This window comes from Fusarium subglutinans (assembly GCF_013396075.1).
Source record: "Fusarium subglutinans strain NRRL 66333 chromosome Unknown NRRL66333_c0000026, whole genome shotgun sequence".
NCBI classification, from domain to species: Eukaryota; Fungi; Ascomycota; class Sordariomycetes; order Hypocreales; family Nectriaceae; genus Fusarium; species Fusarium subglutinans.
Genome location: NW_023502089.1, coordinates 461,236 through 482,021, shown reverse-complemented (window position 1 = coordinate 482,021; position 20,786 = coordinate 461,236). Strand labels below are relative to the sequence as shown.

The 20,786-nt window shown below is 48.7% G+C and overlaps 7 protein-coding genes across 7 annotated transcripts; 4 read left to right on the top strand and 3 right to left on the bottom strand.

The window, feature by feature from the left end:
- Positions 1–1,059: 1,059 nt before the first annotated feature.
- Positions 1,060–2,992, bottom strand: FSUBG_3037 (major facilitator superfamily transporter; the record flags this gene model as incomplete). Its single annotated transcript, XM_036680875.1, has 4 exons — positions 1,060–2,418; positions 2,473–2,524; positions 2,584–2,852; positions 2,912–2,992. The coding sequence occupies 4 exons, from the start codon at positions 2,990–2,992 to the stop codon at positions 1,060–1,062; spliced, it is 1,761 nt and encodes a 586-aa protein (XP_036541624.1).
- Positions 2,993–3,935: 943 nt separating this feature from the next.
- On the top strand, positions 3,936–5,800 carry FSUBG_3036 (uncharacterized protein; the record flags this gene model as incomplete). Its single annotated transcript, XM_036680874.1, has 3 exons — positions 3,936–4,167; positions 4,223–5,512; positions 5,571–5,800. The coding sequence occupies 3 exons, from the start codon at positions 3,936–3,938 to the stop codon at positions 5,798–5,800; spliced, it is 1,752 nt and encodes a 583-aa protein (XP_036541623.1).
- Positions 5,801–8,549: 2,749 nt separating this feature from the next.
- Positions 8,550–13,250, top strand: FSUBG_3035 (ATPase; the record flags this gene model as incomplete). Its single annotated transcript, XM_036680873.1, has 7 exons — positions 8,550–9,224; positions 9,279–9,559; positions 9,608–10,063; positions 10,112–10,741; positions 10,788–11,494; positions 11,548–12,449; positions 12,498–13,250. The coding sequence occupies 7 exons, from the start codon at positions 8,550–8,552 to the stop codon at positions 13,248–13,250; spliced, it is 4,404 nt and encodes a 1,467-aa protein (XP_036541622.1).
- Positions 13,251–13,846: 596 nt separating this feature from the next.
- FSUBG_3034 (TRI15 transcription factor) lies at positions 13,847–14,865 on the top strand (the record flags this gene model as incomplete). The annotated part of the gene is made up of 2 exons (XM_036680872.1): positions 13,847–13,935; positions 13,995–14,865. 2 exons carry the CDS (start codon positions 13,847–13,849, stop codon positions 14,863–14,865), a joined length of 960 nt encoding a protein of 319 aa, XP_036541621.1.
- Positions 14,866–15,068: 203 nt separating this feature from the next.
- Positions 15,069–16,587, bottom strand: FSUBG_3033 (O-methyltransferase B; the record flags this gene model as incomplete). Its single annotated transcript, XM_036680871.1, has 4 exons — positions 15,069–15,382; positions 15,432–15,889; positions 15,940–16,063; positions 16,116–16,587. 4 exons carry the CDS (start codon positions 16,585–16,587, stop codon positions 15,069–15,071), a joined length of 1,368 nt encoding a protein of 455 aa, XP_036541620.1.
- A 1,706-nt stretch (positions 16,588–18,293) lies between these two features.
- Positions 18,294–19,672, top strand: FSUBG_3032 (uncharacterized protein; the record flags this gene model as incomplete). Its single annotated transcript, XM_036680870.1, has 6 exons — positions 18,294–18,470; positions 18,518–18,893; positions 18,943–19,060; positions 19,114–19,178; positions 19,227–19,257; positions 19,315–19,672. 6 exons carry the CDS (start codon positions 18,294–18,296, stop codon positions 19,670–19,672), a joined length of 1,125 nt encoding a protein of 374 aa, XP_036541619.1.
- Positions 19,673–19,912: 240 nt separating this feature from the next.
- On the bottom strand, positions 19,913–20,548 carry FSUBG_3031 (alpha beta hydrolase fold-3 domain protein; the record flags this gene model as incomplete). The annotated part of the gene is made up of 1 exon (XM_036680869.1): positions 19,913–20,548. The coding sequence occupies one exon, from the start codon at positions 20,546–20,548 to the stop codon at positions 19,913–19,915; it is 636 nt and encodes a 211-aa protein (XP_036541618.1).
- Positions 20,549–20,786: the final 238 nt, after the last annotated feature.

The following is a 20,786-nucleotide window of genomic DNA, read 5'->3' as shown; positions in this document are numbered from 1 at the left end:
TTTACTTATAATAAAGTTAAGATACTAAAAAAGCTAGTAAAGGAAAGAAAAAAAAATATATATATTAGTATTAAAGGGTAATATTAACTAGATAATAAAGCTTATAACTCTATAGATTATTATAGTAAAGAAATAAAGTATAATTTAGTAATTAGAAAGTTAATAATTAAAATTATTAAATAACTCTAAGAAAGATTATATATATACTATAGTAAAAAGGTTAAACTATTAAAGGTTCTATTAACTAAGTTATCTAGGCTAGCTAGAAAAGTTAAAGTATTAATACTTTTACTAAAGTAAGTTATATCTAGGTAACTAGAAGCTTTAAAAGCTAAGAGAATACAAGCTAATTAAGTTTATAAGATTAATATATAATAATTTTTAACACGATGGCACCTACGTAGAATTTTATTGCTCGATGGAGAAAAGGTAATTATTGTAGCTACAAAAAGTATACATCCATAAATGAGGAGGGGATTGTGAAATCAGACATAGCCCCAGCTCAGCCAGCTGTGATCAGTCGATTTTGCCCCGTAATTACAGTGAGTAAGCAGCCAATATTGCGCCTATAATCTACATCCGACGTATCGTGGGCACATACTATTGGCCAACTGGTTGAAAATCGAAGCCACTTAGCCTATTGCAGGCTCATCTGCTCTGCCTTCGCAAGCTTTTATCAGCATCGTCCAATCCGGGCGTTCTGTCTAACAACCTTCGAGCAACTATTATTTGGAGGCCAGAATTCGTTGAAATTGTTCAAGTTGGAATTAAACGAATTGAAGTACTCATCGGGTTCAGCTGAGGCATGGAAGGGAACAAGATCTTTCTGAGGGCTGTCCTTCAATACTTACCATGGTTTCTGGTGAAACCAGTTGCCTGGGTCGGAGCAATGCCACGAGTGAAGCAGTCTGTCGATGCTGCAATGACGCAGCCAGAAAACGGGGTCGAATGTGGCAACGCTGTGTGATTTCCGTGCATCTGTCGCACCTAACATGTATATAAAGAATACCGCCTTCCCAGGTCAATAATCCAGCTTCAGCCCACGAAATATGCCCCGGCTTATTCCTTATTATTTCCAGCGTAAATTTCAGTTACCACATGAGGTAAAGGCTCACCAGGCTTGACCCAGTCAGCATTGTGTCTAATAGGGCTCATCTCATGAGAATTGACACCTACATTGCCATCGATGGTCTCGTCCGCATAGGGGCGCCAAAAGTCCTTCTTGCCCTGGAACAAACGTGTAAGCCACCCTGGTAGGATGCCTCCAGGAATACGCCATGTCCAAGGGTCTTTGTCCTTCTTATTAGTAGCAGTCAGCTTGCCCATAGAAGCTGTCTCCACAGCCCATACAAGAACTTGGATAACGATGTAGCTGCAAATACCGGCAATGAGGCCATCGGCAATTGAAAACGTAAAAGGCATAATGGCGATAGTCAAGAACGCCGGGATAGCATCTCCCATATATCGCCAATTAATATTGACGACGGCTTGCATCATCATAGAGCCAATTAGAATCAAGACACAGCCAGTTGCCCAAGACGGTATAGAGGCAAAGATAGGTGCAAAGAATAACGAGACAAAGAAGCAAAAGCCAGTCATCATAGCTGTGATTCCTGTTCGCCCTCCTTCACCGATACCTGCTCCACTCTCGATGAAGGCTGTCACAGGTGATGTACCAAAGACAGCCCCGATAGTGATGCTGATGGAATCGACAAGATATGCTGTAGCAGATCCTTCAAAATCCTGAGTTTTCTCATCAATCAGATTAGAGAATCTGGCCATTGAGTAAAGGGTACCTGTGCAGTCAAGAATATCAACGTAGAGGAACGTGATAAGGGCGCGACCAAATTGGCCACTATATGCACTGATATCCCACTTTTGCACGGCAAGAATTCTGGTAATAGGATGAAAGTCCACAACCTTTTTGAAAAAGTTGAAAGAGTCATCGCCGACCGGGGTATCAGGGAAGGCTGTGATAGAGGTACCGCGCGGCCAAGAACAAATAGACACGAGAATAATGCCTATGAGAATAGCACCCTTGACGCGGAACATGGTGAGAACGACCGTCAGGATACCACCGCAGAAAATAGCAAGCCAAAGAGTCGGGTTCTGCATCTTGTGCGAGCCAGGACAGGTGCCATCCTCCAATTTATCCGCAGGAGAACAGCCAGCCAGCTCGACAGGGGTCGAAACAGCGCCAGTAATCAGGCCTATGCCTTCACTGTATGTAAGGCCGATAAGTGTCAAGAAGAGACCGATACCAGCACCAGTAGCCAGCTTGATTGAACGCGGGATAGCTCGAGCAAGCCATTGTCGAAGACCGAGGATTGTGAGGCCGAAGAAGATGAGGCCCTCGACAAAGATGGCCGTCATGGCCACCTCATAAGGGACAGATCCAGAGCCATGGAAGCCGACGACCTAGGTAGAAACCACGTTAGAGTTTATCCAGGACATCGAGGTAGTAATACGTACATCGTATGCGAGATAAGCGTTCAAGCCCATTCCGCAGCTGATACCGACGGGCCTGTGCATAAGGTTAGCAGCCAATAGTCAAGGCCAACCCCACTACCTATCGAGACTAACATGTTGGCGAGGGCACCAAGGAAGAAGGTGGCCAGAGCAGAGATAGCGGCAGTGGCCGTGACTAGATCACGCTTGACCTCATTCTTGCAAAGGAGATAGTCCGAGTTGGCGGCACAGATGGGGTCATCGGGAGTCGAGTCACAGACACAAGTGCCTCCACTGTCAGCGACAATGCTGGAGTTGACAGCCAAGATATATGCCATTGCGAAGAAGGAGATGATGCCTGCTCGGATCTCAGTCGTAAACCGGGAGCCAGGTCGCTCGCGGGGCTAAAGCCTTGGGTCAGTGCGATTCTCTGTGCAATACTTCTTTGGTGGCGTTTGCTCACATGGCCAGATCCCTCCAATTGAAACCAGTGGCCTACGCGACTGTTGGCCACGCCATCGTTGATACGACCAATCCACCCCATGGTGGTGAGGCTCTTGAGCAGAAATGACGCGATACAATGGGAGAAGAAAAACAAAAGATTAGGGGAGGAAAAGGAAAAAGTGAACAGAACAGGCCCGACTAAGACCAAGAAGATTCTGTCAGCAGTGGTGATTTATAAATAAGAAGCAACTGAAGAAAGATGGCAAAGCGACAAGGGGCGGATGACCTTCGGCGTATCAATCCAAACAGGAAGGATGTCTGATCCCCTCCATCTAGCACATTTGAAACCTCTAGAACCTTTCCCGTCCCCCGTGTAGCAACAGTGTTGGGAGGCGGGAGGTTGGCGCGGAGGCAACATGCATTAGTTAACGTCTTGGAACGGCCAAGCGCACGGATTATGGGAACTATTTAGGGAGGTCGCGTCGGCTTGGCGTTAACTAATCGCGGGCTATGATAATGCAAAGTGAAGGATACCTTATTTGGCTAATAACAACACCGGGAGATTGAGTTTAGTGGCGGTTTCGGCGAGTCTCAGCTCTGCGTGGGAGTTAAGATATGCTCGGTGACTCGCTATAAACGTCCAACTCTAGCTTGTACAAGCATCTAAGCTCATTGTTGAGCTTTATTCTAATCTAGTGGCAAGCATTCTGGTTGGTTCGGTTACGAGGAAGTGTGCAAATCCGGGCCATTGAACCGAAAAGGCTTATCTGGAAATGATCCCATCCTCCTTCAGATCCCTGTCTGTTGCAATTATTCTTCACAAGTTGAAATAACTCCCCCCCATCCTAGCCTTGAAACAGAGGGGCTTGTTCATTAGATATTAACTTCGTATTGATATGATAAGACTGGGAAGAGGTGCTAATTTTATTGCATATACGGAGTACATGCCCAGCAGGTCTCATCCTACCCTTTGCAGACTTTTGTCTCGATACTCTACGAGACAGCTTTATCGCTGCTTTTCCCCTATTATTATCGTTTCCAAAATGGCGACTCCATCTGATCACGTGTTACTCCGTCCTTTCAATGATGTGACAAAATGGGCCAAGTTTGCGCTTTCACAGGCTTTGGACCATGACTACCAACAGACGTCACTTAGCCAGTCGTCCCAGTCGCTATTGAGAGAAGGAGAGCGAGCTTTGCGACGCCTGGTGCCTTTACTTGCGGTGTCTTCTCCTCAATTGACTGAATTCCTAAGACATCTGACCTTGCGCCACGGTAAGGACAAGTAGAACCAGCACCCGAGTCACAGCGAACGCTGACAGGCGAGTAGAAGATGTCACTTGTCAAGTTCGATCGATTGACATCTTGCTTTATGATTTTGAGGATTTTATTGAGCCGCAGACCTTTGACAAGGCCAAGTTTGACGAGCTCCAAGCTGCGACGAAGGAATTGGCTATTACTCTCGTAGAAGAGATTACGCGATTTACAACAAAGTCGGCTCTGGAATCGTCACCGCCCCCCTCAAAATTTCCACCTCTTCCGCCTATTCCACAATTGACCAGTCCTCATGATGTGGCCAGATCGAGCTCCCAAATGTCCATGCGGCCTCCGACCAACGCGCCGAGAGCTGGGTCTAGTCTTGGTACACATCAGCAACGACCGTCCTTCATCGGTGGTTCCGAACAGCGCGATAGATCTTACTCTGCGGGACGTTCTTTGAGAACTTCTGATTATTCTACGACACGGTCACCAATTACGCCAGGTGGGCTCGCTTCCCCAGTCTCCTTGCCTTTGTCAAGCAAATACGCGATTCCAGAGAAAGACGCCCAAACCTACCGCTATGTCCAGGCTCATCGACGACAAGAGAGCGATTCAGACGCGATTCTAAACAGTTTGCAAGGTCTGGATATTGGAGCCATCACTCCCCCAAGCTCAGTTGCATTGTCACCCAAGTCAACAGGCTACCAGAACGCAATCGACCAAAACACAAGAGGCTCCTTCGGTTATGAACATCAGGATACTCCTCCACCATCCGTGACTACTGAGCCAGTTTCGCAACCGGATTGGTCCACAGTCGTTGACCAACAATCAGCTGCTGTCCCACGCCCTGTATCTGTAACAGCGTCCCAATACACCAGCCCAAAGCTTACAGAATACCGGAATTCTGGGTCATACATACCATCTACAGCGTCGCCTGAATATCAACAATTATTCATTGTCACCCAAGGGTTAGCGCCATCCATACGATCAGACGGAAGCGGCGCGTCAGGGGCCAAAGCAATATCAACATCTTCCAGCTCGATCAGGAATGATTGTACCTCTGTGAAGAGCGTGCACTCTCTACAGACCTATGAGATCGGAGCAGACAGCTCTCTAGCCCTACTGGGTGGACTATGTAAAGGAGCTCGAGCTTTTGCCTCTGGAGGTCCCGGACAAGCCATCAAAAGGATTGGTGGCGGTTCAGACGGTGCAATAAGACCCAGAGAGTATTCTCAAGAAACATTATTCGGGCAAATGCTGGATAATCCAGCTGAGACCTTGACAGAACCAACTGCGCAGTGTCTTCATTGTGAGTACAAGACTCCCTACTCCCATTTGCGCCAGGACATGGATCAAGATCGTAAGTTATTCACTCAACCACAATCGCTGTGAGAACCGAAGCTTAGGGGTAATTCTAGCATTGGCCAGCCAGCAGACGAGAGGTATTCTTCACCGTCCTCGCTTTCTATTCAAATCTCATATTGCAGTCCGAAACGTCAACTCGGTCTACTTTGGTTGTCTCTTTGTGACAAGACCAAGTCTACTCTCCAGGAAGACGACGCCACCGTTTTTCAGTCAATCGATCTCCTCTTTCGTCACATTTCCCGGCATGGTCATCCCTTGCCGCATGTTCCGGGCGTGGAAGTAGTCTACGAGCACAGCGATATAAATTCACGAGGGCGCCAAGACTGCGATTTATATTTCCCAAATTCCACCATGGCCGCATTGCATGGCGTGTCCCGAGCCAACGAATCAAACCGACTCGCATCGATGCCGGTCGCCCGGGCCGTGAAAGACCATGTTAGGCGGAGTAATGAGAAGCCACAAGCAAGACCTGATACAACCTCGGAGATTTTACAGTTCGTTTCAGGAGCGAGGATAGTTGGCATCGAGTTCCCGGAGAAATGGGACGGGAAATGGTGCCAAGGCTGGCACGACGGAGTATTTGGAACATTTCCAAGTAAATTAATCAGCCTGGATATGCCGCGGCATGTCAAGATCGCTTCCTTACCAAACACGCCACGAACTGGAGTAGCAAGGTGGAAGTTCGAGAAGCAAAGGCAGCCTGGCTGGCTGGCACTCAAGAAAGGCGATATTATCTATAACCTTGCTTGTAGGTTCTCTATCGTCAGAAACTCATCCAGTATTAACACTTACACTATCTACAGGGGAGGATCCACATGCGTGGTTCTGGAGTGGCTCAAATGCCAAGAGAGAGTACGGAATATTTCCTAGGTCTCATATCTTAATAGAGTCTATAAAGGACGGGTCGCTTAGCCATGAGGATCAAAGACATCGTCCAAAAGAAAAGACCCGCTTTGGCGGCTTGTTTACTAAGTATAAATGAAAAAAGGCAGCAGCTTTGGGATATGTTTAGAATGCTGATGGAAGGTTGATAAAAGCTTTGGCACCCTGGGCCTGATGTTATGTCTGAAAAAGAGCCTTATTGTATTTCTCTTACTGTATAGCCTTGCCTGTATGATAGGATGTCGGGTTTCAATATTTCAGAGGCGCATCTTAGGTAAAATGGTTGGCAATTAATGCTGCTTATCCTTTTAAGTCATATAACACTGCTTGGGGCGCGTGTAACAACTAACAAGCCTCAACGACCCCATAAGCATAACTGAAGCTGCCAGACTCTTCATAATTGCATTGTGACGCTGACACCCAATTCGTGGAGTGGCTCTCCTGTTAGCGTTCACTTACCTGAATTCCAAAGCTAAACTGTCTTACTTGAAGATCCACCAATTTACCCAATCGCCCTTGATCGCCAACTCGATCTTGGACAAGTCTGACAAATGTTATCCGAACTTCTACCAGCCACGCTGGCATTCGACCACTGTCGGGATCAGTGATTATCCCGCAAGAAATAAAATATAAGCAATTCTAAGCCTTTAAAGTTTAATCAAAGACGGCCAGGCCAAACGACTGACCGATAACCAGACCAATAATAGTGATGACGAGACTGTACATAGCTAACCTGAAGCTAGACAAGCACAAGACTGGACGATGACGATCGACAATCAAGATGGGCTAGACTAGAGCATCGGAGGTTGCGGATTAAATGAACTACCGAGAGAGGTGGGCTTTGATTTATCCGAGACATAAGATCTAGTCAGGGCTAACAATTTTTAGCTTGTGGAGTTTTTTTGTATCCGCTACTCCGTACTTCGAGGCATTGAGTCTACCCTATATATAGATTTCTATACTAGATGTTGTTCTAAAAGTTTGTTCTAATTAGCCTCCATGCTGCAATAAAATAGATAATTGATGCTGGCAAAAGATAAGATAGCTAGGCTTCTAAGATTTACCAAGTAACTATATATAATTTACTCCAACGCTGTTCGCCAAAGTGTCATAGCTGGTATTTATCTTGAAGCTTACAATTGCTTCAAACTGACTTTGCCAAATCTGCCAATTGGTGTGAAGATCCAATGTGTTTTTCTTCGGAAGGAAAACAAAGAACGTTGCTGCGCCATTGCAATCTTACCTGCCAATGCAACAATGCGTTGACACAAGTCCCGAGAAATTAACCTTTTGAGGCCGTGACAGCAGAGGCGCAGGTAAAGTCAATTCGCAGACACGACTGAAACGCTGAGCTATGATCTCATTGCATGTGCCGAGACTCGCGAATAAGAAAAACAACCCGACGGAAACACCGCAGATGGACTTTTCGGGTCCCTCAGACACCGTTATCTACGATCTTGGTGACGTCACCATGCAAGATCTGAAAAATTTGAACGAGAACGAGAGAGTGTGACTCAGCGCCTTACGGGTAAACGTAGCTGCCGGCCTCCGCGGATGAGGCCGCAAAGGGCGGACGGAGCAGGGGTTTGCCATAACCCCCGACATTCCGCCCGCAGATCGACAAGTCCACAGCACTAAGAGACCGGCATAAACCTAATTACTCCCTTAGTTTTTCGCACAGCAGCACAGCAAATCCCCGTCCAGCCCAAGCATCGACGGCCGCTGTTGTCGGACTAGCGGGGACGCAGGCAGCCCGACTCTATGGACTAAATGGAATAGAGTGTCAGCGTGGCTGAAGTATGTGAGACGCATGCTTTGAGGCTACCGAAGCTCCGACCACGTCGTTTGGCTCTGATGACAGCATCGTCGGGGTGCTGTCGGGCCCGTCACTTGGGGGAGTTGAAGTTTGTGAGGTTGCTGTTATCTAACTTAAAGCCCAGTTCATTTCCGCCCAGAAAGTCAAATCATTCCATAGACAATTCACTACTTCTTTTTTAATCTTAATTTGGCTGGTCTCGTCAATTGCCTGATATCGGGTCAGAGGTGCTTGACTCTGTTTTCCGACAGTCACATTCCAGTCCGATTTACACAAAAACACAACAAACAACAGCATCCAAGGACATCACTTTTCTTGGACAAACAACTTCAAAATGACGCCGCGACACTCAATTGAGAGTCCACCAGACTCAATTGAAATGGAGCATTCAACAGGAAGCGAGGGCACATACACCCGCCCATCGCCCCTCACACGAAGCAACACCATGATAATGGACGAGCAAGACCAACAAGAGCTCCAAAGAATCGCAACTGGCATTTCCCAACGCCGCAGACAGAGCTTCGCCACAGTCCCCTCCAGAATCGCCACCATCAACGAAGAAGACCCCGCATTGGACCCTACAAACAAAGCCTTCGACTTGTCGAAATGGCTACCGGCTTTCATGCACCAACTGCAGGAAGCAGGCGTCGGTCCCAAGAGCGCTGGTGTCGCCTTCAAGAATCTGAGTGTCTACGGCACGGGAGCGGCGCTGCAGCTGCAGAAGACGGTGGCGGATGTTATCCAGGCGCCGTTGAGGATTGGTGAGCATTTCAAGTCGGGCAAGAAAGAGCCGAAGAGGATTCTTCATCAATTCGATGGGTTGCTAAGAGGTGGTGAGACGCTTATTGTTCTCGGTCGGCCTGGCTCAGGATGCTCGACGCTGCTCAAGACTATGACGGGTGAGCTTGAGGGACTGCACCTCGGAGAGGAGTCGATGATTACGTATAATGGTATCTCACAGAAGGATATGATGAAGGAGTTCAAGGGCGAGACCGGTTACAACCAAGAGGTATGCATCTCACCAATTCACTCTGGCGTTTACTAACAGTTTTTTTTTGAACAGGTCGATAAGCATTTCCCTCATCTCACCGTCGGCCAAACGCTAGAGTTCGCCGCTGCATGCCGTCTCCCCTCCGACCCCGAAAAGCTCGGCCTCGATGGAACACGCGAAGAAACGGTCAAGAACGCCACCAAGATCGTCATGGCGATTTGCGGCTTGAGCCATACATACAACACCAAGGTCGGCAATGATTTTATCCGCGGTGTCTCTGGTGGTGAGCGAAAGCGAGTTAGTATTGCTGAGATGATGCTTGCTCAGTCGCCAATGGCTGCGTGGGATAACAGGTGAGTACCACTGAGAGGTACGAGTTTATGAAACTGACTTGGATACAGTACACGAGGTCTAGACTCCGCGACAGCTCTCAAGTTCGCCCAAGCTATTCGTCTAGCCTCCGACTACACTGGCTCTGCCAACGCCTTAGCAATCTATCAAGCCAGCCAAGCCATCTACGACCTCTTCGACAAAGCAGTAGTCTTGTACGAAGGTCGCCAGATCTACTTCGGCCCCGCGAGCAAGGCCAAGGCCTACTTTGAGAAAATGGGCTGGGAATGCCCTGCTCGTCAGACCGCGGGCGATTTCCTCACTTCCGTGACGAACCCGCAGGAGCGAAAGGCCAGACCAGGTATGGAGAACAAGGTTCCTCGTACGGCGGAGGAGTTTGAGCTCTACTGGCATAACTCGCCTGAGTGTAAGAGGCTACGGGAGGAGATTGAGGTGTATCAGCAGGATTATCCTTCACATAACCGCTCTGAGGCTATTGCGCCTTTGAGGGAGCGCAAGGCTCTTGTGTAAGTACTTCACCCCGTGGGTCAACGGCATACTGATGATGTGTATAGTCAGGATAAGCATGCTCGACCCAAGTCTCCATACCTCATCAGCTTCGTAACTCAGATCCGCCTGACGACCAAGCGAGCCTACCAGCGAATCTGGAACGATCTTTCAGCGACAGCAACACACGTTGCAATCGATGTAATCATGTCTCTCATCATCGGTTCAGTCTACTACGGCACTGGCAACGGATCCGCAAGCTTCTACTCCAAAGGCGCAGTTCTCTTCATGGGTATTCTCATGAACGCACTCGCCGCCATCTCCGAGATCAACAATCTCTACTCCCAGCGCCCCATCGTCGAGAAACATGCCTCCTACGCCTTCTACCACCCCGCAGCTGAAGCCATCTCCGGTATCGTGGCGGACATACCCATCAAGTTCATCTCGGCGACTGTCTTCAACATCATCTTGTACTTCTTGGCTGGTCTGCGTCGTGAGCCTGGTAACTTCTTCCTGTTCTTCCTCATCACGTATATCTCGACTTTTGTCATGTCTGCGATCTTCAGGACGATGGCTGCTGTGACCAAGACGGTTTCTCAGGCTATGATGTTGGCTGGTGTTATGGTCCTTGCGCTTGTTATCTATACTGGTTTCATGATTCGTGTTCCGCAGATGGTTGATTGGTTTGGCTGGATTAGGTGAGTGGCTTCTTACTTGTTCCTGAGGACCTGCTAACAGTTACAGATGGATTAACCCGATTTTCTACGCCTTTGAGATCCTGGTCGCCAACGAATTCCACGGTCGCGAGTTTGACTGCTCCCAGTTCATCCCATCCTACTCCGGCCTCAGCGGCGATACATTCATCTGCTCAGCCGTCGGAGCTGTAGCAGGACAGCGGACAGTCAGTGGAGATGCCTTCATCGAGACCAACTACCGATACTCCTACTCCCATGTCTGGCGCAACTTTGGCATCCTCATTGCCTTCCTCGTCGGCTTTATGCTTATCTACTTCACCGCCACAGAGCTCAACTCCAAGACCGCGAGCAAGGCTGAGGTCCTCGTCTTCCAGCGTGGCCAGGTCCCCGCTCATCTTCAGGATGGTGTTGACAGGAGCGTGAACAATGAGCAGCTCGCTGTGCCTGAGAAGACCAACGAGGGCCAGGATTCTACGGCTGGGCTTGAGCCACAGACTGATATCTTCACTTGGAAGGATGTTGTCTATGATATTGAGATCAAGGGTGAGCCCAGACGTCTTCTGGATCACGTCACTGGTTGGGTCAAGCCTGGTACTCTCACCGCTCTGATGGGTGTCAGTGGTGCCGGAAAGACTACTCTTCTTGATGTTTTGGCTCAGCGAACTACCATGGGTGTCATCACTGGAGACATGCTTGTCAACGGAAAACCTCTCGATGCCAGCTTCCAACGCAAGACAGGATACGTCCAGCAGCAAGGTGAGTGACATTCCTGCGTTAACTGACCTTTGAAAATTACTAACACGCCTCAGATCTTCATCTCGAAACCTCCACCGTTCGCGAGAGTCTCCGCTTCAGCGCCATGCTTCGTCAACCCTCAACCGTGAGCAACGAGGAGAAGCACGAATGGGTCGAGAAGGTCATTGACATGCTCAACATGCGAGATTTTGCCAGCGCCGTCGTCGGTGTCCCCGGTGAAGGTCTCAACGTGGAGCAACGCAAGCTTCTCACCATCGGTGTCGAACTCGCCGCTAAGCCCAAACTCCTGCTCTTCCTCGATGAACCTACCAGCGGTCTTGACTCACAGAGCTCATGGGCTATCGTCGCATTCCTTCGCAAGCTCGCCGACGCAGGACAAGCCATCCTCTGCACTGTCCATCAGCCCAGCGCCATTCTGTTCCAGGAGTTCGATCGTCTTCTGTTCCTTGCCCGTGGTGGTAAGACTGTGTACTTCGGCGATATCGGCCAGAACTCGCGCACGCTTCTTGACTACTTTGAGAAGGAGGGTGCTCGGGCTTGCGGTGATGATGAGAACCCAGCTGAATGGATGCTCGAGATCGTCAACAACGCTACTAGCTCCCAGGGTGAAGATTGGCACACTGTTTGGCAACGCAGCCAAGAGCGTGTCGCTGTCGAAGCGGAAGTCGGTAGGATTGCATCTGAGATGTCGTCAAAGAATCCCCAGGACGATTCTGCCAGCCAGTCCGAGTTCGCCATGCCGTTCCGTACACAGCTCCGAGAGGTTACTACGCGAGTCTTCCAGCAGTACTGGAGAATGCCCACGTATATCATGTCGAAGCTCATTCTTGGCACGATCTCTGGTCTTTTTGTTGGCTTCTCTTTCTACCAGCCTGATAACTCGTCTGCTGGCATGCAGAATGTCATCTTCTCCGTCTTCATGATTATCACAGTCTTCTCTACTATTGTTCAACAGGTAAGCCCCCCATCACCGTTGGCCTTACTGTATACTGACCCTTTTTAGATCCAACCTCACTTCATCACCCAGCGCGACCTGTACGAAGTCCGAGAACGACCCAGCAAGGCCTACTCTTGGAAGGCCTTCATCATTGCCAACGTCATTGTCGAGATCCCTTGGCAGGCTCTTACTGGCATTCTCATGTATGCCTGCTTCTACTACCCTGTCATGGGCGTCCAGAGCTCAGCCCGCCAGGGCCTCGTCCTTCTCTTCATGATCCAGCTCATGCTCTACGCCAGCTCGTTTGCTCAGATGACCATCGCTGCTCTTCCTGATGCTCTCACTGCCTCGTCCATTGTCACTCTCTTGGTACTCATGAGCTTGACCTTTAATGGTGTTTTGCAGTCTCCTGATGCTCTTCCAGGTTTCTGGATCTTCATGTATCGCGTTAGTCCTTTCACCTACTGGGTTGCAGGTGTTGTATCTACTGAACTGGGTGGACGTCTTGTGGAGTGTTCACGATCTGAGGTCTCGATCTTCAATCCTCCATCAGGCCAGACTTGTGGCGATTACATGGCAGACTATCTGAAGCAGGCTCCCGGCCAGCTGCAGAATCCTGATGCTACATCGGGCTGTCAGTACTGTTCTTTGTCCAACGCCGACCAGTTTATGGCTGGGAACAGGATCTACTACACCGAGAGATGGCGCAACTTTGGCATTGTTTGGGCGTATATTGGCTTCAACATCTTCGTTGCTGTCGCAACTTATTACATGTTCCGAGTTAAGAAGTGGAACTTTGGAAAGAAGAAGAAGGCTTGAGGTTACAATGAGTTAATGGTCATATCATACTTGTTTTCTTGACAGGAGTCAGTTTTGCATCTCAGATTGGTCCCATAGTGGCAAATATTAGTCTTGTAATAGCGCTTAAAAGTATTTAATAATTTCACCTTCTCTTTTTAATTTCCATCGCTCTCACGTCTTATATCTCTCTATTTGGTGCCTCATTACAGTAAGGTTCCATACTGAGGCTCATGGCTACAGCCAAAAATTTGTTTGGTGATCCAGGTGTTGGATGCTCTTCTTTCATAGCATCATGTCGCAGTGAACGCGGGTGTTGGACAGTAATTTCTGACAGTCAGTGACTTTCTGCTGCTAAATACCTGACTCTCTGAATTTGGCTGACCACGGATGAATCATAATGACTGACAAGGTTCAGTTTACCCAGTGTCAGCAAATATTTGAACAGCTTCCTGATCGAGACAGCCCCACCCGGCAGTGAGTCACGCCATCATCAGCAGCTTATCGCTTCTGAAGCATAATTCGAGATGCTTATTTAAATGCAAGACTCGCTCTCAAATATTCTCAAATATTCCGTTGAGTACTTGTTGCAAATATAAATTACGCCCATCTACATCATGACATCAACGAAACCAACTTGTTCACTTTGCGATGTCTCCTTTGACAACAGTCTGGAGCATCGAGTGCATGCCAAGAGTGAGGCTCAGTAAGTTTTACAAAGCACATGCATTAATGCCAAACACGTGCATACTGACACATTCTCAGTGTCCAAGCCTTGAGGAATCGTGCGGCTGCTTCGGGTCTAATCGAGCAGCTAACCGAGGACAGCGATACATTTTCGCATACAAGCAATGATGCAGAAGAGCTCTCAAGTAGCGACGATGAAACCGGAGGCGAGAGTTCGAGCAGTGCGATCCCTGAATTTGATCCCACAAAATGCATCATCTGCACGCACAGCGACGAAAGCTTTGATCACACCCTTCTTCACATGGAAACCGCTCACGGACTACGTATACCGTTCCGGGACCGTCTAATCGTGGACTTGGAGACAGTGACATGGTATCTCTACTTCCTAGTGGCCACATACCGCGAGTGCATCTACTGCGGAACACGAAGACGGACGGTAGAGGGGATTCAGCAGCACATGAGAGATAAAGGCCACTGCAGGGTTGAGTTGTCAGACGAGATGCAGGAGTTTTATGACCTCGAAGGTCTAAAGGCTCATGGTCGAGAGAACGCGGTTTCAGTTGATAACGAGAGTCTTCGGCTATCATCAGGCAAGATCCTTTCACATCGTGATGCTCCCGTCACAAAACCGCGCCGAACGTCGCCGCAAGAAGACACTGAGGAGAAGAGGGCACCTCTTCCCAGCCAAGCGGCTTCTCATGCACTTACAGCCAGAGATGAAAAAGATGCCGCACTTGCGTCTCAATTAGCGCGACTCAGTGTCAAGGATCAGCAGAGTCTGATACATCTGACATCATCGGAACAGAGGAGTTTCCTCCTGCAGAGGAAGAAGGAATTGGATGCAGTTCGTCGGTCGGAAAGAAAGATGAGGCTGAAGACGGAGAGATTGAGTAACAGGACTATGATGACGCACTTCAAGAATGATGTTCCGGGGAGGAGTAATGGATAAGGAGTGAAATAGCTGGTTGCTTCTATTCGAGACATACGCTTGTCACTACGGACGATTTAACGAACTTGGTAGTGCTAAAATCCTTTGAAATACTAATAATCTTCCGTCTTCTTCATGATGCCGTGTATTTATGATCTATCGTGCTCTACATCAGTCGAAAGCCACCATCATTGGCAATAGCTGCCTCCGCGGATCCTATCTGTTCAAACCAGTTCGCATTCGATCAGACTCTCAACTCCATTCGCGACAGTCCAAATGTTGCAAATCTTCAGTCCAGCCTCTCCTAGTAGCTTCTCCCAGTTTTGTTGCGTACGTTCTCGCGAGGCAAGCAGAGTAAGCATCATGATATCCAACGCTGTAGCCTCCCACTGGGCACCAGTATTCGGGATGACGTTCTCGTTGATCAAAAGCTTGCTATATCCGGGCTTCATGGCAGCCTTGACTTGACCCAGGATCTTAAGACAAGTCTCATCTGACCAATCATGGAGGACGGAGTGCATGTAGTATGCACGGGCGCCTAGAGTCAGGTTAGAAAGCATCACGATAAGGGATACAGGGTTAAGTACCTTTGATAGGTTGCTCGGTATAGAAGTCATACTTCATTCGCTCAATCTTGGTGTCTAACGAAGTGATCTGATCAATCACGACGGGAAGGTCCTGGAGGACGAGACGACCTGGAGCGTCAGGGAACTTGCGGCAGAACTCTCCAATATCATGACCAAAAGAGCCACCGATATCGACCAATAGAGCAGAGTCACCTGACTTCTCAAAGCCATCGATAAGTTTCTCTTGAACAGGGAAGAAACCCGGGTCCATCCAAGACGGTCGACCTTGACGGTAGCCGCCCATGTGAAGATGGAACAGCTGGCCGTATGGTGGGTTGGTGTGAAGATGCTCAAAGAAGGTCTTTTCTGTCTTGTAACCAAGTTGTAGGGGAGAGTTGCTTATGTCAGTGGCGTCCTTCCATGAGTTGACGTCGGCCCATTCGTGGAATTGACCTAGAGCGTTGAGACAGGCTCCAGAACTAGAGGCCGCGTCAGCGCAGGACATATGCTAGAGTCTGGGTGTTCTTACATGCAAGGGTATCCAGCGTTGATGAATGGGAAAGCCATCGACTTGATGAAGTTTGTGGCTTGGTATGTATCCTGATCAATCTCGGTGATGTATCCCATTGAAGAGACATGTCTTACAAGACGAGCTTCATATTATTAGTCACAATAGTACAAGAGATGAGATAGTAATGCACTCACCAAGAAGAGCAGGCTCAATGTTCTTCTCCTTCGCGACATCGGCGACCTTGAAAGGCCCATTGATCTTGGCGACATGAGTCCAGACTTCCTTAACGGTACCAGCCGTCAAAGCGCAGTGAAGCGATGGTTCAGCCCAAACATGGCGAAGCATAGTCTCTCTGGGAGTCTCGAGTGACTGCCACAGGCTCTTAGCCTTAGCCATAAGCTTGAGTCGCGCTGTCGGGTCATCACTATCTAGATCGCCACTAAGAGCATTGATCTCCTTGATCAGAGAGGGAACAGCGCCAATGTTGGCGGCGTTCAGAGCGATTGATACATCGGGCTCTTCCGACTTGGTGGCATCTGGGGTGCCGTCTGAAGATCCAGAGGAACTCAAGGCTGAGACAGAACTTTCGAGCTTCTTCTCTGTTCCATGGTATTCTGTTTCTGGGACGGTATGCCCGTTTGTGTGAGAAACAGTTGTGTCAGCCATAATGAAGGGCTGTGAAAAGAAATGCCTTGTGTATAAAACTTATGATCCACTTGAGAAAAGAAGAGCAAGTTAATATCAGTGAGGGAGTGATTCAGGAGGGATCAACAGCAATAAAAAAGAAAGGAAAGAAGCAGAAGTGCCCAGAGCTCGTCAATGCATGGCATGATAGCTTGGCTGTTGGTCGACCCCCGATCCTCCAACCGTTACAGGTCCATCCTCATGCATGTGGCTGTGAAGTCGACCAATTGGAGATCTTGCCAGAGAGTCCAGTCGTTCGGGTTGCATTCAGAAGATCTTCGAAACAGCCTGACACCACCTTCCTGGTAACCCTTGTGCATGCCAAGGATATGACAAGATGCACTGATTCGTCTACCAGTGCTGATCACTGGATCATACGACGACATTGATACGTTTGCCAGGCCACAGAGAACGATCTGCGTCAAGTGAACGGGTATCTGGGACAAAGCTCCGTTGCGAAGCTAGCAGTTGCAAAGTTGAACCAACAGCATGGTTATGATCCTGATCAGGGGCTTCGCCGAGTGCTACGTCGGACCAACATAGTTTCTCAAACCCTTGCTCGAGGGGAAAGAGACGACACCATGCCCAACCGAAGCGAGGATAGAGCGAGAAGTCGGAACGGACCTTGGAAAGAAACTTGGTTCACCTGAAAGCAATGAATTCTCGTTATTGAAATGGATATCATATTTTCAAGCATGATAGAAGAGCAGGCCTCTTTATCGCCTATTTACATGTGATAGAGAAGAGACTCAAATATCAGAATTCAGAAAGCATGTCATGGAGAAATGTAGTCACCAAGAGCGGAGCCAACAGTTGGCAACTAGCACCGGGATTTTGGCCCGCTTCGCCAATTAAGCTGCTTTGGGTCCCAGTGTGCCAAGCAAAATGACCACTGGGAATAGCCGAATATACGAGGAACGTATCATAAGTACGCGGCAAATCGCAGACACTCAATACTGGTATATCGCTATTCTAATAGACAACACCCTCGCTCTCTTCACGACGACAGTGGCCTGAGAGGAGCATGCCAGGAATTATCTTGCTCGGCAGGGTTCAAAACAGCTCAATTGTCATACCAGGTGGTTCTGCAAGCAAGGGAACAATCCTTGGCGACGCATCCTTCGGAGGGTTTGGATCGACATGAACCCCTGAGTCTCAGTCGAATTCGGGGAAGGGAAAATGGACCCCACTATCAGTATCAGTAACGGTTGTTGGTTGTTGGTTACGCGCGTCGACATCTGCAACATCACTCCACCGACAACCTTGTCCTTTTACTTCAAGTCTGCCCACCTTGCGAGATTTAACCACTTCAACCTTTGCCTAGATGTAATATGTCGACACGTTTAGGGATAGAAAAAGCACTGTTTCGGGGAATGCGGCATCATGGTTGCCAATCCTTCAACAGCGTCGTATTAACAAAAATCCTTTCCACGTTGAACAAAACTTGACCCTGGCTTCTCGTAACAAAAGGTTCGATGATTCATGGCCCAAACAAGTATAGCATGGTTGGGCTCTTGTGCCTCAGACCAAGCAGTCATGCCCCCCCCCCCTTTCTGCAAACATGTATGTCTCTTGTTCCTGCAGGACATAAGACCCAATCCTCTGGATTCGACCCAACCAACATGAGTGAATGAGACTCTTTTCTCTCTCTCGAGTTATTTTTCGTATACGTTTGCGCTTGGCACACAATGTCTTCTCCTCATCACACGCAGGCGTATCTTGACGCTGATAAAGGTCCGACTATTCTTGGGCTAGTCATCGCCGTCTCTATCCTGAGTACAATCTTTGTGGCTGGTCGCGTGTACACTCGAAAGAGGATCATAGGGGCATTGCACCTTGATGACTGGTTCACAATCATTGCAGTGGTTTGTTCCCTCGCTTTCCTTGTCTGTGTGACGCTAATTAGCTTTAGATCTTCGAATGGTGCCAAGTCGGTGTTACAGTTGTGGCTGTTAAGAACGGTAATGGCAGACACTTCGATCTTCTAAATGTGACACAACAGCAGAATGTCATTCTATACACCATATTGGGGTTCCCATTTGGCGTCATGGCCTTTGGGTTTCCCAAGCTCGCCGTCGTCGCGCTCATTACACGACTTATGAACCCCGGACGGTTACACAAGATATTTCTTTGGGTGCTGGCTGGATGTTGCATGATGGGTTTGCTTGGGTGTATCATCATTCTCTTTGCTCAATGCTCGCCTGTCGAGTCTCAATGGACATTCTCGATCACTGATAAGAAGTGTTGGAGTCCTTATGTTCTTGTCAACTTTGCCATTTTTGCCGGCGGTAAGTCGATTGCGTTGATGTCATGAACGCCTTGTTGACATTTGACTAGCTTTGTCTGCATTTACGGACTTGTATCTTGCTGTGTATCCCGCCGTGGTTCTGTTCCATCTACAAATGAACAAACGAAAGAAGATTGCCTTGTCCTTTGCATTGGGCATCGGTTCAATGTTGGTGCCGTGTTGTCTCATTGATTAGAAAAGATGCTAACCTCCATCTCTAGCGCTACTATCGTAGCCATTTACAAATGCACCCGCCTGCCATCACTCGCCAGTAAAGACTTCTCTTGTATGCACTATTTGAACTTCTTCGCGTCCTTGTACTAACAATTGGTAGATGAGACCTCTGACCTTGTGATCTGGACTGTGTAAGTAACATGATATGCCCTGACATATGAAACGCCCACTAACGTCACGTCTCCCAGCATCGAAGCGAGCACCATCATCATCGCCTGCTGCATCCCAGTCCTCCAACCCCTCGTAGACGCCCTCTTAGGTCGCCGAGCCTTCGGATCCTCCCCTGGATACAAGAACTACAACTCCTCCGGATACCAAAACTACGGCAACTCCCGAACCGGCCCAAACATTGAGCTTAGCGACAGTAGGAAACTGCGAAGCGATGACCGAGGGAATATGACAAACGTAAAGTATCTTGGGTCTGGGGCCGCGGAGCTTGACTCACAGGAAAGCATATTACGGCACGATGGGACGAAGACGACGGACGCCCATTCGGCGGATGCTCACTCTGTCAATGCACCGACTGAAGGTGAAGTTCCTCGATAAAGGAGGCAATGTCGAGCTGAGAACCACGGAGGTAGGATAGTGAGTACGAATTTAATGTGTATATGGTAGAAGCTTTAAATCATATGCGGCTGTTTGACAAACGACAAGTGGTATCAATTGGAGGCCATGCAAGTCTGGCAACTTCACAGCCATTCCGCCGCAGCTTTGGCAGCTTGCTCCCCTTCCTTTCGAAATCCGTTAATATGGCCGCTCTCAACAATATCATGTGGTGCACCGTGTTCAATGCGTATAGCCATGTCGTTCCAAACCTCTCTCATATCCCGAACCCAATTCAACAACCTCATCGTAGAGCAATTCTGCATCTCCGACGTGGGCCCACATCTTCGTCCTGGTTCTGAACGGTTTTCTCTTCAAAGTAACATACGGCCCGCTCCTATCGACGATGCCTTCTGGGGCAAAAGACTCGGTTGCCCATTCGGCAAAGTCGGCTGGTAGATAATCTGTGCTGTAGTTCTTTCGCTGTCGAACGTGATGTGCTGGTGTCGCCGCCCGAATATCGATCCACGGAGACCAGAGCAAAGCAGCCTTGGGGCTTGGAGTGTCTGGCAAGTACTCGCTGATATATCTCACCAAGGAGATGACAAGATGGCCACCTGCGCTGTCACCACTGACGATGATGTTTTCTGCTGAAACCCCCAAGGACAAGACATGTAGATAAGCAGTGACGGCATCCTGAAGGGCTGCCGGGAAACGCCCCTCTGGCACGCATGTTAATCTGTATCCAGCAAACAGGACCTTTGGAGTGGTGTATTTTGAGAACACGCCGGCGAAATATCCGCTGTCGAGTGGCAGAGGGCTTCCGAGAACATAACCGCCCCCATGGAAGTGGAGAAGAAAATACTCCCCTGATTCCATGTTGGATAGTGAAGACGAGTCATGAGCTTCAGGGTACCATACGGCCCGAACCGTGCCCGGCTGTATGACCTCATCTTTCAAGGGTCCACGGTAGACATCTCGGTCCGTTGCTGGTGCAATGGATATAAACCGCAATCCCAGATCTTTGCGCTCCGTTGGCATCCGGGTTATGAGGCGAATACTTGTGTAGAATTACATAAGGTTAAACATGAGCTTACGACCCAATGTTTGGTGTAGA